The following is a 20,908-nucleotide window of genomic DNA, read 5'->3' as shown; positions in this document are numbered from 1 at the left end:
TTTTATTTACTTCTTCTGTGTGAACTTATTCCTATCTTCTTTTTTCATCATTTCCCCTATATAAAAATCGTTGCAGCAAGTGAAATGAGCAGATACATCAGAAGCTGTTTGTTTAATGGTGCAGGTTCTTCAATATCTATTGGATGATGTGTCTGATTTCCTAAAAACTCTTAAGATAGAAGGAGAAAGTGAATGCAAAACAGAAGGACAAGGTTGTTCCAACATACTAAAAGCTTTTATAGATCATATGTCTGAACGGGAGAGTGAAAATTTTCGTACAAGGAGACATGATAACAAAGACTCTGTTACAGTTACGACAATTCATCAGGTTTCTGAATTCTCTAGCAGCATGTTCTTTCACTTTGCTTCCTGGTACTTCATTCCAGTGTCCATATTTTGTGAAAATTAATTGGATTTGTTCCCCTTTTCATTACTTCCATTTGATTTTTTGTGTAGTCAAAAGGCTTAGAATGGGATACGGTTTTCATATTGAAGGTATGATATGAGATCCATGCTTTCAATATTGCTCTTATTCTCTGTGTATCAAATGTTACATCACATTAATTGGACGAGCAAGGAGATGAATAGTGAACTCCTCTTCCCACCCCTTTTAGTCATCAGAGATCTTTTTTTTTTTTTTTTTCTATAACACCATTATTATTTGCAACGGGAAAGGTATAATCTGGAGCTAATGCTCACATCGATTGGTCAGGCAAATGAATCAGAGATTCCCTTGTTACATGAATTTAATGGCATCACAAATGAAAGGAGTAACTCAATTGAGGTATTATGTTATTGAAATTTGAACCATTAGAGTAATTGTCCCTTCTATAGTATTGATCTCTTTTATCCACTTCTAACGTAACTTTATTTTTTTGGTTCCATGCAACTTTAGGAGGAGAGACGTTTACTATATGTGGCAATGACGCGCGCACGAAAAAAGCTTTTTATTTTGTATGTAATTATGGATTCAAATTGGCAGGTGTGATGAACAGCTTGCTCTGGTTAATACTTGCTTTATTATTTCTTTCTCAAAAGTCTAGACACACTTGCTTTCAGGTTCTTCAACCTTCACGTTTTCTGAGAGAAATTCCTCGTCATCTTCAAGAGACCCAGGTAAGATGTGTTTCATTTGTAAATATGCCTGTTATAAATGTTGTTTCCGGCCAAGCACTGCAACTTTTCTCAATCCATTGTGCTTTTTGACTTGCTTGGTGCCTTATCTTGCCAACGGCTGTTGTCTATTCCATTTCCTTTAGTTTAGTAAAGATTTTGTTTATGAGAATAGCCAGACACAAACGGAATGGCAAACACTTTTTTTAACTTCAAATATCTTTTTTAAAAGCTTCATCTCAATTCTTATCTAAGCCTATGAAACATCCAACAAAGTGAGATTAGCAAATCAACTCCTAATTGATCTGCATACACTTCTAATATGCAAAGTTAATATAATCATTTTATGGCTGTTATCCTAAAATATTGAAGTAAAATACTTCTTAAATTGAATTGCTGCGTATAATAGACTCTCGTAGTCCGGCCCTTCCCCGGACCCATGCGCGGGAGCTTTAGTGCACCAGGCTCTCCTTTTTTTGTTTAGATAATTTAGTATGTGGATCCTATTCTTTTCGACAAAATTTTGTTTTCTATCACAATAGTCTGAGACTGAGATTTTATTTTTGATTAATAAGCATCCACATTAGATTAATAATTAAAATACGTTGCCTCAGCAATGTTGCTAGGACTCTTCAAAAAGGTCAATGGGTGCGCGTTGAATTCTCCAAAAGGAGTGTATTTTTGGAGAATTTGTCATGGGTGTGGCTCAAAAATAAAGAGTCCCTGCAACTTAGTGCCTCAGTGCCCATGAACCTTTTATGCGATGTTTGTTTGAAGTTTCTAAAAACTGAGTTTGCTTTTGAAATTTTGCAAAAAGTGGTCGTTGGAGTTGTTTTTGCGAAATATCAAAGTACCTCAAATAATTTCAAACTCATTAATTTGAAATCTTTAACTCTCAAATCTTGTTTTAGAGCTTTTTAGTTTTTCAAAAGAGTTGAAAACACATTTTCGAGATCTTCAAAGAATGTTGGCGTCTCCATTTTACAAACACTACTCAACAAACATTTTGTCCAACGAGCTCAAAATGACTTTGGAGATGGTTATTGGAAACACTCCAAAACGAATGCCACCTTAGTCTACAGCAACTTATCCAATCTACTTATACTTTTTTGGTGGCCCAGATGCCCCTTGACTTTCTGCAGACAGCATCTTACCATTTCTATTACCTGTCTAGAGATGTTTGTGTGACTTGCTTAATATTTGATATCTCTACACACTAACTAAACTCATATTCATCTGGAATGGGTTTTCAATCCACTACCTTGCACTTTTGCCAATTTTCTTATGAGTAAAGTAGATTGCCTTCATTGTATGTGTAATTTGCATTTCATGTTTTTCTGGTAGATCAAACAAATACCTTCTTGCTAACAGTCTTTTTCTTCTAGGAAGAGCTGACCAATCACCAAAAACTCCAGGAGGAAACTCCCCAGAGTGGTTCAGCTGAAAAGGTGGACTCTGCTGATCATAGAATAACACAAGATGATCCTCTCAGTGATCCAGTTGACGGACTGTCCAAAGAGTCAATTGACACAATGGAGCTATGCAATTCCAAAATCTTCCTAAAAAGGTTTTCTTCATTTAATCATCTTTGATGGGTAGCAAAATATATTAGTTCCCCTGTCCCAAATTGATTGTCATACTTGGAGCTGTAAGCGAGTTGAATTGAATTTACCCTTTAACGAGGTAACTTCACTCTGTCAAGTTTCTACTAGGTTGAACTCGAGCTGGTTCATGTAGTTGGTTGATTTAGAGTTTGCTAGTATCAAATGTCTGAATGAGCTGATAAAGAAAATTTTGAATAGAAACAAGACTAGCACTACATGCTAAATACATAACAAATGGGAATTTCTTTTCAAGTAAAAATTGATATATAAAATCCAAGTTACTTAGCTTGTGAACAGTAAACAAGTCAAGTCGATCTTTTGCGAGCTTAACACTTGTTATATGAGCTTGACAGTAGGCTCAACTTTTTTTCCCTAAAAACCACCTTAATGGTGCAGCTCATAACAACCAATAAGAGTTAGAGACAAGAGGTGGCTTGGGACACTTATGATTGGACAAAGAGACATAGGAATACTCCTGTTCCATTATTTGGAGCCTAACTTTGACTGAATTTCTGAATTGATCTACCCAGATTTAATGCGGAAGACCGAGCAGTTGTGTCTCATTTGTTCCATCAATGGGCCAAAAAACCTGCATTTCAGGAACCACAGAGGTTGCTTAAGAAGGTCAAAGTTTGTTCATCATTTGTTTTATTTTTGTTATGATTGGGTATATTTCTTAGTCAAGAGGAGCAATATTAAGATTTAACTTTATGTATCTAATATTCCAATGTATCTTTAGTCAACATAGGCAGAAACCTACTTATGGATGTTGGCCAATGGAAGAATCATGTCACATTACAGTTTATTTCATTACTGTACGCAAGGTTGGATCTTAACGTATCTGTTTTTCGGCATCTTCAGGTAGGTTTTGTCATTGATGAGCGCCTTAGAGTCAAGAAGAGCACTCACAAGGTCTTAACCCTGTTATTTTTCCATTTCATTATCTGATTTTGACTGCATTAGTTCAGAAATATAATAACATGACTCCAAAAATTCTAGTAAATCACTCCCTGATATTTTTCTTTCATTTTTGGGCAGCACATGCCCTTGCTTGAAGGTCAAAGCTGATAGTTGGTGCCATCACCAAAATGACCTAAATGCCAAATTAAAACTATCTAACTAAACCTCGTGGTCTATTTCTCATTTTAGGAATCCCACGAATTGCACCTCTTTTCCACCAAAATCTTCCCTGCCTTGCGCCTCAGTATCCACCCCGCGCGGTGCCTTCATCCTGTGCCATCTGCTAGTCTCTCATCTCTGGGGTTGGGGGTGTGTCTATTGCCTATTGGAGGAAGGATAATGAAAGCTGGTTACCTCAAGTCTCCAGAAGCATGATGCTTTCGGTTTCCTTTGGTACCAGCCTGTTGGAGAGAAAAACAGATCTTTAACAAAGAAAAGAAAGAGCAGAGAGCATTGTAAAGTTTCATTGATCACTGCTACATTTATACATAAAATCATAACTGAAAAAGCTCAATAAAAGGAATAATATAAGCTATCATTATCCCTAACAATTATGGCCTAAAGATCAGCACATGTAATAAATTCGATTCTGCAAGATTGCAGCCTTATTTGATAAATTTAAATCCTACTTTAAAGCTATATTTTGTAATATATTTTGAATTACAGTAGCTTGTACAATTAATCTCCAGCTTTTGAGGCACTAATCCTAATACTCCTCCTTGACTCAAGAGCAGTAACACCAAGTCTTTCTTTGAGAAACTCGAATCTCGCTCTAGATAGAGACTTAGTTAAAATTCTGAAAATCAGTTCTGTAGTGCACCATGTTTATGTCTCCATTCTTTTGCACCTCCTTCAAGAAATAAAGCCTGATCTTGAAATGTTTTGTCTTTCCATGAGAAACGGGATTATTTGCAATTGAAATTGCAGCTTCATTATCCACAAGGATTTCAGTACTCTTCTTTTGTTCCATATACAAATCTGCCAGCAACTTTCGAATCCAAAGGGCTTGATTCACAGCTAAAGTAGCTGCAATTTTATCTGCTTCACCTGTAGATTGAGCCACAACCTATGTTGCTCGGACTCGGGTGCGGGTGTCCGGTACGGGTACAGATCTAGAGGTCGGATCCTTCACTGTCTCAATTTAAAGATTCGGGGATATGGATCTAGGTGCGGGGATTCGACGAAAATTAATTTAAATATCTAAAAATAGAGTTATAAAATATAAATTTTGAGATATTATGTGGAAAACTTGAGGAGAAAATATTTTTCAAGAAGAAAATCCTGAAAGGAAATAAAAAGAAAAGCAATTACATAGAAATTTCTATATACAAGGTATTCCATTTTCTTCAATTTCACCTTAGCTTTTATTTTGATTATACAATTTCTTAAATTTGTTTGGACTTTCCAAGTCGATTTTGGTCAAAGTACCCAAAATCGGTTGACCACATCGGGTACGGATGCCACACCCACACCCATGTCGTGTCGACACGGGTGCGGCACCGAAAGTGAAGAGTCCGAGTAACTTAGGCTACAACATCTTGGTTTTTTTTGACACCAAAGAATATTCTAGAACCAAAACTAAAACAGTAACCTGAGGTGCATAAGAAAAACAAAGACAACCAATTATTTTCAGATTTGTTAGCAAAGGTTTGTAACCAAACTAAGCCTCAAACGGTATCTTCTTTTGTAGAGCCTTAGTTGGTAATCTGTTTAGCAGAAATACTGCAGTATTCGCAGCTTCAGCCCAAAATTTCTTTGGTAGCCCTTTCTCATGGAGCAAATGCCTTGTCATCTCCATTAGCGTCCTATTTTTCCTTTCTACTACTTCATTTTGTTGAGGAGTATAGGGTGCCGTTAGCTGATGCTCAATTCCTGCTTCATTACAAAAGCTGTTGAACTTTTCTGAAGTATATTCGGTTCCATTATCTGTTCTTATCACCTGAATTCTGCAACCACTCTGATTTTCCACAAAAGCTTTAAATTTCTAGAATACATCCGCGACCTCAGATTTAAAATTCAAAAAGTAAATCCAATACTATCTGGAACAATCATCGATAAAGGCAATATAGTACTTACTACCCTTTAAAGATGGTGTTTTCTGAGGTTCTCCTACATCCGTGTGAAAAGTTGCAGCTTATTCTTTGGCCTCCATGATGAATTCTGAAAAGGAAGCCTTGTTTGCTTCCCATACCGACAAGCTTCACTAGCAGACGGATTTTTCTCAAGGCTCGGGAGACCTTCTGCTAGTTGATTTTCTTTCAGGAAGAGTATGGCATCATGATGATAATGTCCGAGTCTTTTGTGCCATAACTCGGAATCATTTTCCAACCTGACAACTGTTGCTTGCTCCTCGTCCAATAGATTCAAGGAAAAACTCCTTCTCATCTTGACCTTGAACATCTCCTTATTATCAGAATCCTTGATGACACATGTTTTTTCTTCAAACAACACTTTGAAACCATTTTTAAGTCGTTGCCCAACATTTTTGATCAAGATTAGTAACAAGGAAAACACCTGTTATAAGTTTCAAACATGTAGGGCTTTGAATTGCAATTGTTCCTTTGCCTTTTGCATCAAGATATTCTCCATTCCCAATTTTGACTTTGGAAATAACAGATCTATCTAGCTCTTTAAAGAGCTCTTGGTCACTGGTCATATAATTTGTGCATCCGCTATCAATCAACCAATTTTCAGAAGTGCTTTTGCTAGCAAAACAAGTTGCTACAAACAATTGCTCTTCTTCATATTGATTTACAGCAGCCTTGGCATCTTCTTGTTGTGTTTGTGACTTGCATACCCTCTCCACATGGCCTAGTTGACCACATTTGTTGTACTTGACATCTAGTCTCCACCAACATTTCTGTTAAAAGTGATTTGTCTTTATGCAATGAGGGCAGGGTGGATTACTTCCCCCCTGATTGTTGTAATTATTGCCTTGCCTTTGCTTCTGGTTCTTTTTCTTTCCCTCGTATGAATCATTTTGTGATTTAGCTTGAAAAGCACCTTCAACAGAACCTTCTTTCCACATTATTCTCCTTTGCTCCAATGCCTGCAAAGCTTTAACAAGTTCTGCCAAGGTAATGCTTGACAGATCCTTAGAATTCTCTAAAGAAGAAATTGTGGCTTTATATTTCTCAGGAAGTATGACAAGAATTTTTTGAACAGTTCTTTCATCTGTAAAATCCTTACCAAACAATCTCACCTTGTTGGCTAAGTCAAGTAGCTAATCTGCATAATCTTTATAGTTTTTGATTCTTTCATTCTCTTCATTTCAAATTCCCGAATCAGATTCATCACTTGCATATTCTGCACTCTTTCATTTCCTTGGTTTTCTGTTTCGAGATACCCCCAAATTTCTACAACGGACTTCATTTGCATAATTCTGGTAAGAATTGAAGGGGATACTGGCACACTTTGACTTTGGCTTTTCTTGTCTTTCTCTCCTTGTGATGTTTCATCTAATTCACTGTTGGATTAGCTTCAAGAGGAGTTACTTCATAATCCTCTTCTATTGCTTTCTATTGCTTCCTAGAGATCCAGTGCTTCAAGATGAACAATCATTCTAATTAAAATGGTTGGAGTTCGAAAGCTTGTTTCAGACTTCAGTTCCTATAAACTATTCAAGATAACAGTTTAGTTTATAAGATAACAGTTTAAAGGGTGATTATATAGAAAGAACTTGTGTTTTTGTATTCACTCTCTTCTCATAGGCCCCACAAGATGGCAATGCTCTTGATACCAATCTGTTGTAGAGAAAAACAGATATTTAGCAAAGAAAAGAAAGAGCAGAAAGCATTGTAAAGTTTCATTGATCACTGCCACATTCATACATAAAATCATAACTGAAAAAGCTCAATAAAAGGAGTAAAATAAGCTATCACTATCTCTAACAATTATGGCCTAAAGATCAGCAAATGCAATAAATCCAATTCTGCAAGATTGTGACCTTATTTGTTAAATTTAAATCCTACTTTAAAGCTGTATTTTGAATTCCGGCAGCTGGTACAACTAATCTCCAGCTTTTGAGGCACTAATCTTAACACAACCTCTCGTCTCTGGGCATGGGGGCATGTCTATTGCCTTTCGGAAGGATAATAAAACTGGTTACCTCTGGTTTCCAGAAGCATGATGCTTTCTTTTCCTTGATACCAGACTCTCCATTTCTTCTCTGTCGAATCTCTACTCTACTGTCAGAAAATCAATAATAATATGAAAAAGAATATTTACCACCATACAACAAAACAGCTTTGTCTGTGAAACTTAGTATTTGCCACCTTAAAGGTTCTATCGTCACATTCCGCGCCTAAAACGACCATCCTAGATAAATCCACAGCTCTGCAATAGCCCCACTGTTGCTGCAGAATAGGAAGAACCTTAAACTGACTTGTGCCATAGGAGAGTCGGAAGATTATGCTCAATGGAGCATTAGTTTCAAGTTAAAACCCATGACTTTCACTAAAAGTAGCTCATCTTGCTATCCCACTTTTCCAACAAGTTTCACAGCTTAAGGAGACGCTTGGACGAAGGACCTACTTTTTCATGCTTCTTTCTAATTACAAAAAATTTCCATTATTCAATTTGAAATTTGAGAACTTGAAGATTTTGACAAGGGAAGAGGTTGTGGGATCGATATTCAATGTTCTTGATGGGGAAAATGTGGTCAAAGTCATAGATACTCGTAGCTGTGCTTATCATTTATCCAGCTTATGTTCATTCATTTTTTAAGTAGAGGTAGATGGTAGCTATGCTTTGATTACATAGACTAGGGATGGTCTGGTGAGGATACAGGAATTGAAGTAGGCCTAATGTTTTGTGACCTGAATGCGGCGGCATTACTAGTTATAGAATATTTATGACCAAGTTTTACCTCAATCTTTCTGAAATTTCTTTCCACATGTTCAATGCACTCACATGTTTTATTGTTGATTTTCCAGGATGTTTTACGTGCCTTAAAGTCCTTATTAACTTGCAAGGAAGCTTTACAGTATGCTGAATCTGTAAGTTAGCATCTCTATCTGCAGTTTCTTAGTACATCAAGTATAGATTTATTTTAAAGGACCGCAATGTAAGTTTGCATCTTCATCAAATATTTCTTGTCCGATTAGGTGTTGAACTGGGAGAAAATTCCTGCTGAGAAGCGTGCTTACTTAATGAGAGAGAAACAGGTATCAACGTAAACTCAATCTCCTTTAATTCTCATGCAAATGTATTAAGGTTTAAACATACTTCGAAAAATTGGACACGTATGTGGCCTTGCCATTTCTTTTTCTTTAACATATATTATTACTTCAATCATGAGCACCTATAGGCACTGACATTACCACAAAACAATCTTGTGTACGTCATATCGTTTGATCTCTCCTGATTATCTAAGTTGTCTGGATATAATGCCGTATGGTTTCGAGTTTGCTAGCAATTACATGTTAGCCACCATTCCTTGATGGACATTTGACTACGTTCCTACACTGGCATGTGTAGCTTCTAAAAATTCATCCCATGTGTCCAAATACCCTCTCAGTTATGCAAGGAAATTTTCCCAAAAACATTTATAACATCGTTTGGAACTTTTGGCCTTGAAACTTAATCTCACAATGTTCTTGATTTCCCAACTACAAGTGTTTCTAACATATATAGCTTATATGGAAATTTGTTTCGTTCACGAAATCATTCTGAATTGAAACATTCAATACAATACTTGAAAAAATATGGAAACACTTGCATCTTGTTAGACTAGCATTTGAAGCAAGATTTCAAGAAAAACAGATAATGTATGCTTGCTTGTTATTACGAACGCATTAACATTTGAACAACATACCCAGTGTAATCCCACAAGTGGAGTCTGTGGAGGGTAAATTATACGCAGACCTTACCCCTACCTCGTAGCGATAGAGGGTGTGTTTGGTATGATGAAAAATGTTTTCTTTCCTATTTTCCCTTGTTTGGTTGTAATATAACTTTGAGAAAATATTTTCCAAAGGAACTCATTTTCCCATTTGAAAGAAAATAACTTCCCTCGTGGGAGAAGGGAAGTCATTTTCTAGAAAATATTGAGACTTCCCTCGTGGGAGAAGGGAAGTCATTTTCTAGAAAATATTGAGATGTGACTTATGGGAACTTGGAATCAAAATATGAATAAAGTGATCAAAATAGGTCATCTATTTAATAAGTTAACAAAATAGGCTAAACGTAATAATTTATTATGTTTTATACTTTTTTTTTAACGGTTTGATAGCGGATATGTACAGTTAAAAAGTTTTAGTAAAACGTAGTAATAATTTATTACGTTTTACAAAACTTTTTTATAAAACGTAATAATTTATTATGTTTTACAATTTTTTTTGTAAAACGTAATAAATTATTTCTTTTACATGATTTGACATAAAGAAGTGATGTGATAATACATTGAGGTTTTTAAAAATAAAATAAAAATTAAAACTTTATAACTTTTTTAACTTTTATAAATTAAAACTTTTTATTACAATTTATAAATTATAACTTTTTATTACGTTTCTTAACAATTTTTTTTTTTTTAAAGTTATTGCTTCGTTTTGTCAAATCAAATACCATCAATCATATTAAGAAGTTACTTTTTAATAAATAAAAAAATAAAAATACGTAATTATAAATTTATTTTATTAATACATAATAAAAAATTACATTGTTTTCTAAATTTGGTCAGATGAATGTTTAATTGTTAATGTCACATTTCATACAAACTGACCAAATGATTAAAAATGTGTGGTTAAATATTATATTTTAGAAAATATATTATATTTTTAATTAGAGGGTCACACGCTCATGTAAAGTTAAAATTTAGGTATTCACCAACCAAACTCCATAAAATTTTTTTTGGAAAATATTTTCCATTCAGCAACCAAACATAAGAAAATAAGTAAAACATCAACTTATTTTCTATGAAAATATTTCTCGGAAAACATTTTCCATGAAAAATATTTTCCATCATACCACTAAACATACCCAGAGAAGATGTTTCCAATAAATCCTTGGCTTAAAAAAGCATTTCAAAGTAGTCAAAGTTTGAAAAAGGGAATATAGAATTGAAAGCCGTAACAACAATGGAATAATGTGAAATGAAAAACATACATATAGAAGAAAGAATAGTAACAACAACAAAATAAGGTGATAACTGAAGCACAAACTAATATAGGTATAATCAAAATTGAAGAACAAGAAAATAGAGAATATTGTTATTATTATCGATAAGAAAGTAGGTACAAGTTTGACCCCCAAGCGTACCTCTTACAAAAGAGAGAATGCTCAACTACCAACTAACCTTCTATCCTAATCTGCTCCCCCAAACCCTTCTATCTAAGGTCATGTCCACGGTAAGTTCAAGATGCACCATGTCCTGTTTATTCACCTTCCCTCAATACTGCTTCGGCCTGTCTGTAACTCTCCTGACACCTGCCATTGCCAACCTCTCACACCTCTTATTAAGGCATCTACACTTCACATCTTCACCTGTCCAAACCACTCCAACCTTGCTTCACTCATCTTGTCCACCACAGAGGCTATTCCCACCTTGTTCTGAATATCTTTATTCCTAATCTTATCTCTTCCCATTTGCCTACATATCCACCTCAACATAGTGATTTCATCTTCTGCACATGAGAGTGGTTGACTAGCCAACACTCTACCCATACAACATAGTCGGTCTAAGCATTATTTTGTTGAACTTATCTTTAAGTTTTGGCGGTACCTTTCTATCACAGAAGACTCTTGAGGCGAGTTTCTATTTCACCAATCCTGGACTAATACGATGCGCGACATCATCATCGATCTCCTCACTACCTTGAGTTAAAGATCCCAAATACTTTAAACACTCTCTCTTGCAAATGATTTGAGAATCAAGTTGCACTTCCATGCCAACCTCAAGTCTAACATCACGAAACTTACACTCCAAGTATTCAATTTTGGTCCTTCTCAACTTGGACCCTTTGGATTCCAACCTTTGTCTCCAAACCTCCAGCACAGCATTTACTCCACTACAAATCTCGTTCATCTATATAATGTCATCTGTGAATAACATCATACACCATGGCAACTTATCTATGTTGTTCATAACATTGCAGAAAGAAACATCCTAAGAGCTAATCCCTGATGCAACTGGGAAGTGCTTTAAGTCTCCCCCACTATCCCCACCTTAGTCTTGACTCCATTATACATGTCCTCAGTTTCTCTAGTGTAAGCCATATGTACACCTCTAGCCTACAAGTATCGCCATGGGATCTTTCTTGGGACTTTATCGTAAACCTTCTCTAGGTTTATAAACAACATATACAATCCCTCGTCTTCTCCTTATACTGCTCCGCCAGTCTCCAGCATTAACATTTGAAACATTTTAAAAATTTAGAAAGCATAAATTTTGAGGAAAGCCTAAGGTAAGGGTACATCTCAACTTACCTCAAAAGTTCCCTCAATCTAATTTATGTTCTGAGGCATTCGTCAACTCATGATCTACATTGTTGAACTTAACTAGATCATTGCGCTTCCCTTTTGTTTTATCTTAGCTCAACAAACGACAACTATTGGACTAAGCCATCCAAACCATCAAACTCGACCCATTTAGGTGAACGTAGTTCATCCGTCCATTTCTTATACTTTTATTGAGTCATCAAGGTCATTATAATTACTAATTTCCAACATTAGTTATATTTCATCATTTCCTTTAATTCTATACCAATTACCTTTAATGACCATTAATAGGGTTCATTTAATATTATCAATTTCCATCCAACAACCTACACTATAAATACCATCTATCATCATTCTTTTTTCTCTTGTATAAACGTGGTGTTTGGACCAGCATTCGTGCCATGAGACACCTATTTCCTGCCTCTAAGACAGGTCGGTGGGTAACTCTTTTCACCAAGGTTTGGAAGATAGGAAGAAATTACCTAAAGTTGAAGTGATGGGATTACATCAACTTGTCTAAGGTTGTGTTTGGGATGAAGCATTTATGAAAAATATTTTCTTGAAAAACAAGTGAATTTTTTATTTATTTTCTAGTGTTTGGTAAGTAACAAAAAACATACTATCCCAAGAGTATTTATATGTAATTTAGCAAAACACTATGGGTGTGGGGATTTGGGGTGGCGGGGATGGAATGGTCAAGGGGCTGGTGTTGGGGGCTTTGGTTAGGTGGGAGAGGAGACAATGAACTTGGAATGTCACTTATGATCTTTGTTTTCCCTACTTCTGTTAGGAAGCCATTTTCCTTTTTTTTTTTTTCTTATGAATGAAAATACATTTACTTTATAAAAACGAAATACTTTTCAAAACATTTTGGTCAACTAAACACAGAAAAATTGGAAAGCAATTTTCCTCTATACCAACACACCCTAAATCTTGAAAATCCAACTTGTAGGTGTTCTCTAAGTTGCTCGGACTCGGGTGCGGGTATCCGAGACGGGTGCGGATCCGAGAGTCGGATTCTTTAAAATATAAATTTTAAGATTCGGGGGTGTATTTGCATTATCTTTTACTTAACGCTCCTTTTTTAACGGTCTTGACAGACCAGCCGTCGCCGGCGACGGTGAAGTTAGCGCCGCCAACAGGTAAGGTTTCTCTCCCTTGACCTCTCCCTCTCCCCAGATTGACTCCTCTCTCTCCCCAGATTGGTCTGCTTCTTGGTATTGTTATTGCTGGTGGACTTTGGACTTCCACCGACTCGGCTTCGGTGACAGTGGAAGAGGGAAGCATCTGTCAGAGCTGGTTTATAATAGGTAAAAACAGTTGGTAAGACACTGACCAGCCTCCGGTAACACCAAGAAAGAAGCGCCGACGACATTTCCGGTGACGTGCAGACGGACTCTTTCCGGTGACATCCGAACTTTACCTTACTCTTTACTGTTAGCTGCTCTTTACAGTCCAGTATCTTGGCAATTTTAATTTCTATTTCTTGTTAGATTTTCCAGTCGCGACTCACTTTTTTTGGTTTCTCTATTCACTTTTGGTCTCGTTATACTATTCTGATCCTGTTCCTCGTTTGTGATTCCTTTTGTTGCTTGTTTTCCTGTCCTGTGCTTGTTTACTTCTTGTTTTTTTATTATTTACTGCCTGTTTCTGGTCTGTCTCTTGCGTATTTTCCTGTTTCTTGTTTCTGATTTCCTTCTGTGCATACTTTCTGTATTTCTCTACCACCTGTTGTGTTTGAATTTTTGTTGCAGCTTGAGCTTTGCGTGTGCCTTTATTGTTACTGCTGTTTTTAGCCTTGGTAGTATCGTGTTTGAGTAGTGGCTTGGTTGGCTAATGGTGGATTAGGATCATTTCCTAGGGTTTTGGAGGGCAGGGGTGGGGGTCGGGGGCTGGGGGTGGGTTAGGCCCGACTTGCGGTGTGTGAGGTGTTAAGGGAAGGGATTAGAGAGTTGATAGATTGAGGGTAGGGTCATGGAACATTGGGACCTGCAGGGTAAGTCGATAGAACTGGTTAAGATTCTTAGGAAGAGAAAGATTAATATTGCGTGTGTCCAAGAGACCAACTGGGTAGGTTCCAAGGCGAGGGATGTAGATGGGTACAAGTTGTGGTATTCTGGTAGCGATAGGCGTAGGAATGACGTAGGTATCTTAGTGGACGAGGAGCTTAGAGAACAGGTAGTGGAGGTTAAAAGGGTTAGTGATAGGGTTATGACTATCAAGTTGGTCTTGGGGGGGTCTACTTTGAACTTCTGTAGTGCGTGTGCACCACAGGTGGGTTGGGACGAGGAGGAGAAGAAGAGATTTTGGGAAGTTTTGGACGAGGTGGTTAGAGGTGTACCTAGCTCGGAGAAGCTTTTCATTGGAGGGGATTTCAACGGGCACATTGGGTCTTTTTCGTTAGGGTACGAGGACGTGCATGGGGGCTTTGGGTTCGGGGTTAGGAATGATGAGGGAGCTGTGCTTTTGGATTTTGTGAGGGCCTTTGGGTTGGTGGTAGTGAACTCTAGCTTTCCAAAGAAGGAAGAGCACTTAGTTACTTTCTGTAGTAGGATAGCCAAGACTCAGATTGACTTTTTGTTGCTTAGGAAGGGGGATAGAGCTTTGTGTAAGGATTGTAAGGTAATTCCGAGCGAGACTCTTGGGACTCAGCATAGACTCCTAGAGATAGACTTAGTTATCAAGAAGGGTAAGATGCATCGGGATAGGAAGGGTAGACCTAGTGTTAGGTGGGGCAGTCTGACGCCGGATAGTGCTTTGGAGATAGGGGCAAAGTTGGAGGGGTTGGGGGTGTGAGAGTGCAGAGGAGACGTGGACAGTATGCGGGAGAAGGCCGCTGGTTGCATTAGGGAGTTGGCTAAAGAGGTGTTGGGGGTTTCGAGGGGCTGGTCTGGCCGGTATCGGGGAGATTGGTGGTGGAATGAAGAGGTTAAGAAAAAGGTGGAGACGAAGAAGGCGACTTACACTAAGTTGGTGGAGAGTAAGGATGAAGAAGAGAAGCGGGTGAGCAGGGAGGAGTACAAGGTAGCTAAAAAGGAGGCTAAGTTATTTCTTATGGAGGCTAAGACAACAGCTTTTGAAAGTTTGTATAAGGGGTTAGAGGAGAAAAGAGGGAAGAAAAGGTTGTTTAGGCTTGCCAAGGTTAGGGAGCGGAAGGGTCGGGATCTGGATCAGGTGAAGTGCATTAAGGGGGAGGATGGCAGAGTTTTGGTGGACGACGTCCTCATTAAGGATAGATGGCAGTCTTATTTCCATAGGCTCTTGAATGATGAGGGGGACAGAGGTGTTGTGTTAGGAGAGTTGGAGCACTTCGGGGAGTAGCGATTTTGGCTTTTGTCGGCGTTTTAGGGTAGAGGAGGTCAGTGAGGCTATTCGCAAGATGCAAAGGGGTAGGGTGACGGGGTCCGACGAGATTCCGGTGGATTTTTGGAAGTTCTATGGCGGGTCAGGGTTGCGGTGGCTGACCAACTTGTTTAACAATATTTTCAAGTCAACAAAGATGCCCGAGGCGTGAAGATGGAGCACGATGATTCCTCTATATAAGAATAAGGGTGACGTTCAGAGTTGCAACAACTACCGGGGTATTAAGTTGTTGAGTCACATGATGAAGATTTGGGAGAGGGTGGTGGAGCGGATGTTGAGGAAGATTGTGTTTATTTCGGAGAACCAATTTGGTTTTATGCCTGGTCGCTCAACGACTGAGGCAATTCACCTTGTGCGGAGACTGGTGGAGCAGTATAGAGAGAGGAAGAGGGATCTTCACATGGTGTTTATAGACCTGGAAAAGGCGTATGACAAGGTCCCTAGGGAGGTTCTTTGGAGTTGCTTGGAGGCGGGGGGAGGGGGGGGTGTTCTGGTGGCGTATATCATAGCAATTAAGGACATATATGAGGGAACAAAGACTCGGGTAAGGACAGTGGGAGGAGATTCTGAGCATTTCCCAGTCTTGACAGGGTTGTACCAGGGATCAACTCTTAGTCCATTTTTATTCGCTTTGGTGATGGATGTGTTGACGCGGAATATACAAGGCGAGGTGCCTTAGTGTGTGCTTTTCGCGGATGATATAGTTCTGATTGATGAATCGCGACAAGATGTTAATGATAAGCTAGAGATTTGGAGAGAGACCCTGGAGTCTAAAGGTTTTCGGTTGAGTAGGACCAAGACAGAGTACTTGGAGTGCAAGTTCAGTGACTCGAGGCAAGTGGAGGAAGTGGTAGTAAAGTTGGATTCTCAGGTGGTTTGCAGGAGAGATAGTTTTAAGTATCTCGGGTCTACGATTCAGGGGAATGGAGAGATAGATGAGGATGTATCTCACCGCATGGGGGCAGGTTGGATGAAATGGAGGCTTGCTTCGGGAATTTTATGTGATAAGAAGGTGCCCCTCAAACTGAAAGGCAAATTCTATAGAGTTGCAGTCCGGCCTGCTATGTTGTATGGAGCAGAGTGTTGACCAGTTAAGAGTTCTCATATCCAAAAGTTGAAGGTGGCGGAAATGAGAATGTTACGCTGGATGTGTGGATTCACTAGGGCTGATAGGGTTAGGAATGAAATTATTCGAGAGAAGGTGGGAGTGGTGTCGGTGGAGGATGAAATTCGGGAAGTGAGGTTGAGATGGTTTGATCATGTGATGAGGAGGGGCACGGATGCCTCAGTTCGTAGGTGTGAGAGGTTGGCCTTGGAAGGTTTCAAGCATGGTAGGGGTAGACCGAAAAAACACTGGAGAGAAGTGATTAAACGTGACATGGAGCAGTTACAGCTGACTGAGGACATGACCCTGGATAGAAAGTTATGGAGGAAAAGCATTAGAGTAGAGGGCTAAGGGTGTGGAGTAGTAGTTGTCAGTAAGTAGGTGGACTTGCTGTCGTTTGTTGGCAAATTTATGTATTTATCTATTTATTTATGGCTTTAGTTATTGATTTACGTATGTATTTCTTTTTTCTTTTCTCTAATTGCGAGTGTCGTACCTATTTTATTTGTATCATGTTCTACGATTTTGATGTTTCTGTTTAATGTCTTTTGTCTTGAGCCAGGGTTCTATCGAAAATAGCCTCTCTATCTCCCTAGAGGTAGTGGTGTGGATTGCGTACATTCTACCCTCCCCAGACCCCACTATGTGGGAATATACTGGGTTTTTTGTTGTTGTTGTTGTTGTTGTTGTGGGGGTGCGAATTCGAGTATGGATACGGGTGCGGGGATTCGGCTAAAAAAAAATCAAATATTATAAATATAGAGTTATAAAGGTATTCTAAAAGTAAAAAGCTAACTATAATTAAGAGTACTTCTTCCCTTTTTCAATGTTAGGGAAACTTACGTTTAATTAATATTAATATATATATATTCTTTTATATCATAAAGAATATAAAATACAAAAGTCTGCTGTCAGTCCAATAAACCTACATGCTACTGTCTTGTTTTTATTAAACAAATATTAATAAATATATCTATCTATCTATATATATATATATATATAACAACACAAACAAATAAAACGCCGACGACGATGGCACATTGACAACGACGGATGTATGACGACGACGACTGAGGTGGACCGACGGCGACGGCGGTGAGACATCGACAACGCCATCTCTGTTCCGGTGGTCGCTGGTCGGAATTTTTTGAATTATTCGATTTTTCCCCTCAAATTTCTTCGTTAATTTGGTCAACGTCTTCGAAATCGTTTGACCGAATCGGAGACGGCGGAAGCACCCGCACCCGCCTCAGTCTCGTGTCAAGACGGGTTCGGCGGCAAAACGGTCAAGTCCGAGTAACATAGGGTGTTCTTGACAAGTTTGAACATTTGAGGAGATTCTAGTAATTTCCAAGGTATAATAGTGTTTATAATTGTGATTATGCAGTGAAATTATCATTAAAAGTTTAAAACATCCTTGATACGCACCTGAAAATGGTAATATTTCCCTTTATTCGTATCCCTCTTTGAGAGATAAGTCCAAAGTAAATATCTTAGAATTACTCTCGCTTCCCGTACTCCAGCTTATTATACCCCAGGCATTTGGAAAGGGAGATCGTGTTGCAAGAGACATCATGTGCTTGCTACCAGAACTATTCTGCCTGAGTCATTTTCCTGAGGCATCCCTCGCTAGCACTCTTGCCGCGCAAGTCATTCAGCGAGAAATCCTGCTCCTGCCCAGCCTCCTTCTGACGTGAGGACTGGCATGAGGCAGCCTGGGACTTGCCTTGTTCCTTTCCCATTTTCCCTTCAACATTTGGTCACTCTTTCTATTTCAAAAACATTACAACTTGTACCAATTAGTTCACTACCTTCTTCATATGGTTCACGCACACCTTGGGGTTACTTAAGTTTCGTCATTAAGCCTGTAACTAGTCCAGATTAATTATTAAAAATCATGGGGCTTTCAGATTTCATCAGCACAAGGTGGATGGATGATGTTATCGGCAATCCACCCCTTTCCCTTTTCCTATTTTTGAGCCTTTCCCTATTCGCGGTACACATAAAAACATAAGAAGACGGAGAAAGCTTATGTGCGTTTCGTACTGTTTCCTCAAGATTATTATTCTTTACTTGTTAATCACATGTTTTCCCTTGTAGGAGTACTTCCAAAAACTACGGATTGAAAGTGCAATGGGTACATCGGCACCAACTCCCAAACAGGTATGTGGAATTTGTTTTCCCTCATCTTCTTTTTGTTCTGTACTCTTTGCTCTTACCTTTTATACAAAAAATGTTTTTTTTTGGATAACAGTACCACCTCCCACCTCCCACCAGCAACAAATATGTCCACCAAGAACAGAGACATCACCTAGTGTTTGTCTCTGTTGAGAACAACAGAATTGAACTTGAGACCTCGTGGTGCTCAACCCAACTTTATTGAACCACTAGCTCACACCCTTGTATGTTTAACCAACTTAACACATTTTCAAAAATACAAACTGATATGCTCAATCTGAAACCTGTAACCAACTTTGTGTGTGCTCTTCAAACTTAGTGAGCGGACGTGGACAGTCCAAGACATATGGAAGTACGCTTTAAATAAAGTGGGAACTGTTTGAATATGTTGCTAGCTACTATATAGAATACTTAGTTGCCGCATGCCACTGCTAATTTTTTATCTTCTTATGTCTTGGTCATTCATACTGTTAAGTATCTCACATCGGAAAAGGAATGGGTAATTGGTCTCCTTATATGGACTTGGGCAATTCTCCCCTCATGAGTTAGCTTTTGAGGTTGAGTTAGGCCTAAGATTCATTCTTTACATGATATCAGAGTCAGGCCCATCCCAAATCTTTGTTCATTGATGTTGGACCTCCATATTATATTGTCCACGCTGAGCGTGCAAGGGTGTGTTAAGTATCCCACATCGGAAAAGTGATGGGTAATTGGTATCCTTATATGTACTTGGGCAATTCTCCCCTCATGACCTAACTTTTGAGATTGAGTTAGGCCCAAGATTCATTCTAATAAATAATGCTTGAGGGGTCTGGGTTTTCCTTAGCGCCTAGTGGTGTTCCTTTAACTTGTTATTTGCTGCTACAGATTTTATAAGGGTAAAAAATTTTAACAATAATCAGTACACACGCACACAGTAATTTTTCCTGTAAGGGCATGGTCTTGGGGCTCAAATTGTCTCATTCAGTTGCTTTGTTCCCTTGTGGCAGATTGCTTATCTTCAGAGTCTAGGATGCACTACGGTTCCTACATCCCGTCTCCATGCATCACGGTTGATTGAGGAATATAAATCCTTGTAGCAAGAGATTGAGACTGGATGCGAAAATTCCTTCATTCCTGAGAGATTCTGGCAGTGTCAGCATCGATAGCAGTAGCACCATCATCAGTGTCTCGGCAGGTTGATAGGGAAAACAAGGCCATGCATATGGGTATTACAGCGTTGTGATCTCGAAGTTTTTCATAGCCTGGTTAGGGGGAACGGTTTTGTTCATTAGATGATGTCTGTTCTCTCTTACAGGTTTTGGTATTACAATATTTATAATTTATACATGGTGTAGACACTCTTAGGGATCGTTTGGTAGAGTGGATAAAAATAATGTTGAATAAGGTGTATTAGTAATGCTTGTACTAGTAATGCTGGTATTAGTTATGTAGATATTATTTTTTATACTATGTTTGGTTTGATGTATTAAAGATAAAATATATTTACATAATTTTTATAAAAAAAATGTTTGTTTACCAAAATACCCTTTCTTGTACACTCTTTTCAAGGGATAGAAGGAAATATAACCAACATTAACAAGTAGCACCAAAAGTACCCGAAGGAGATGCTGCCATTTTTTTCTGGTTTAAATTTTTTTCTTCTAATCTGGAAATGGACGAACTCTTTCTTTTTTTTACCTGCTGCAGACTATGTCGTAGAGAAGAAAAGAAAAGAATGGGGGAATATGATATGGCCATGGCAAAGTACATAGAACAAGAGAGATGGCAGTTTTGTTAAAATGATGGGAAGGAACCGGGGAATGGGATAATGGCAGGAAAAGGAAGTGGAAAAATGTTGAGGGGATAATAATGTCATTTAACAAGTTAATACATGTGGTCATTGTATTACTAATACATAGAAAATAATGTGTATTACCAACACATACCTCTATACATAATAGAGTGTATAACTAATGCAAAGTAAACATAGACTGAAAAATTGTACCAAACAAGGTACTGGTCGTACACATTAATTAATGCATGCATTAGTTTTTTCAATACACTCTACCAAATGACCCCTAATTTCACATTGAACAATACAATGTTATTTCAGTCGTGGATAACGTTGCCTCTGCTAAGCATTGCCTCACAAAAGTCTCCACATTTA

At 38.2% G+C, this 20,908-nt stretch overlaps 1 protein-coding gene across 1 annotated transcript; it reads left to right on the top strand.

Moving 5' to 3' along the window:
* Positions 1–206: 206 nt before the first annotated feature.
* LOC107863566 (ATP-dependent DNA helicase SRS2-like protein At4g25120) lies at positions 207–20,169 on the top strand (the record flags this gene model as incomplete). Its single annotated transcript, XM_047408444.1, is given in 12 exon segments — positions 207–328; positions 457–495; positions 713–784; positions 896–982; positions 1,060–1,116; positions 2,499–2,680; positions 3,248–3,341; positions 3,579–3,629; positions 8,612–8,674; positions 8,783–8,842; positions 18,682–18,744; positions 19,749–20,169. Coding segments are annotated over 12 exon segments (980 nt in total), but the record flags the coding sequence as incomplete, so codon positions are not given.
* Positions 20,170–20,908: the final 739 nt, after the last annotated feature.

This window comes from Capsicum annuum, chromosome 3, assembly GCF_002878395.1.
Source record: "Capsicum annuum cultivar UCD-10X-F1 chromosome 3, UCD10Xv1.1, whole genome shotgun sequence".
In the NCBI taxonomy this organism is placed as follows: domain Eukaryota; kingdom Viridiplantae; phylum Streptophyta; class Magnoliopsida; order Solanales; family Solanaceae; genus Capsicum; species Capsicum annuum.
Note: the sequence above shows the minus strand (reverse complement) of the source record. Positions and strands in the feature narration are given on the sequence as shown.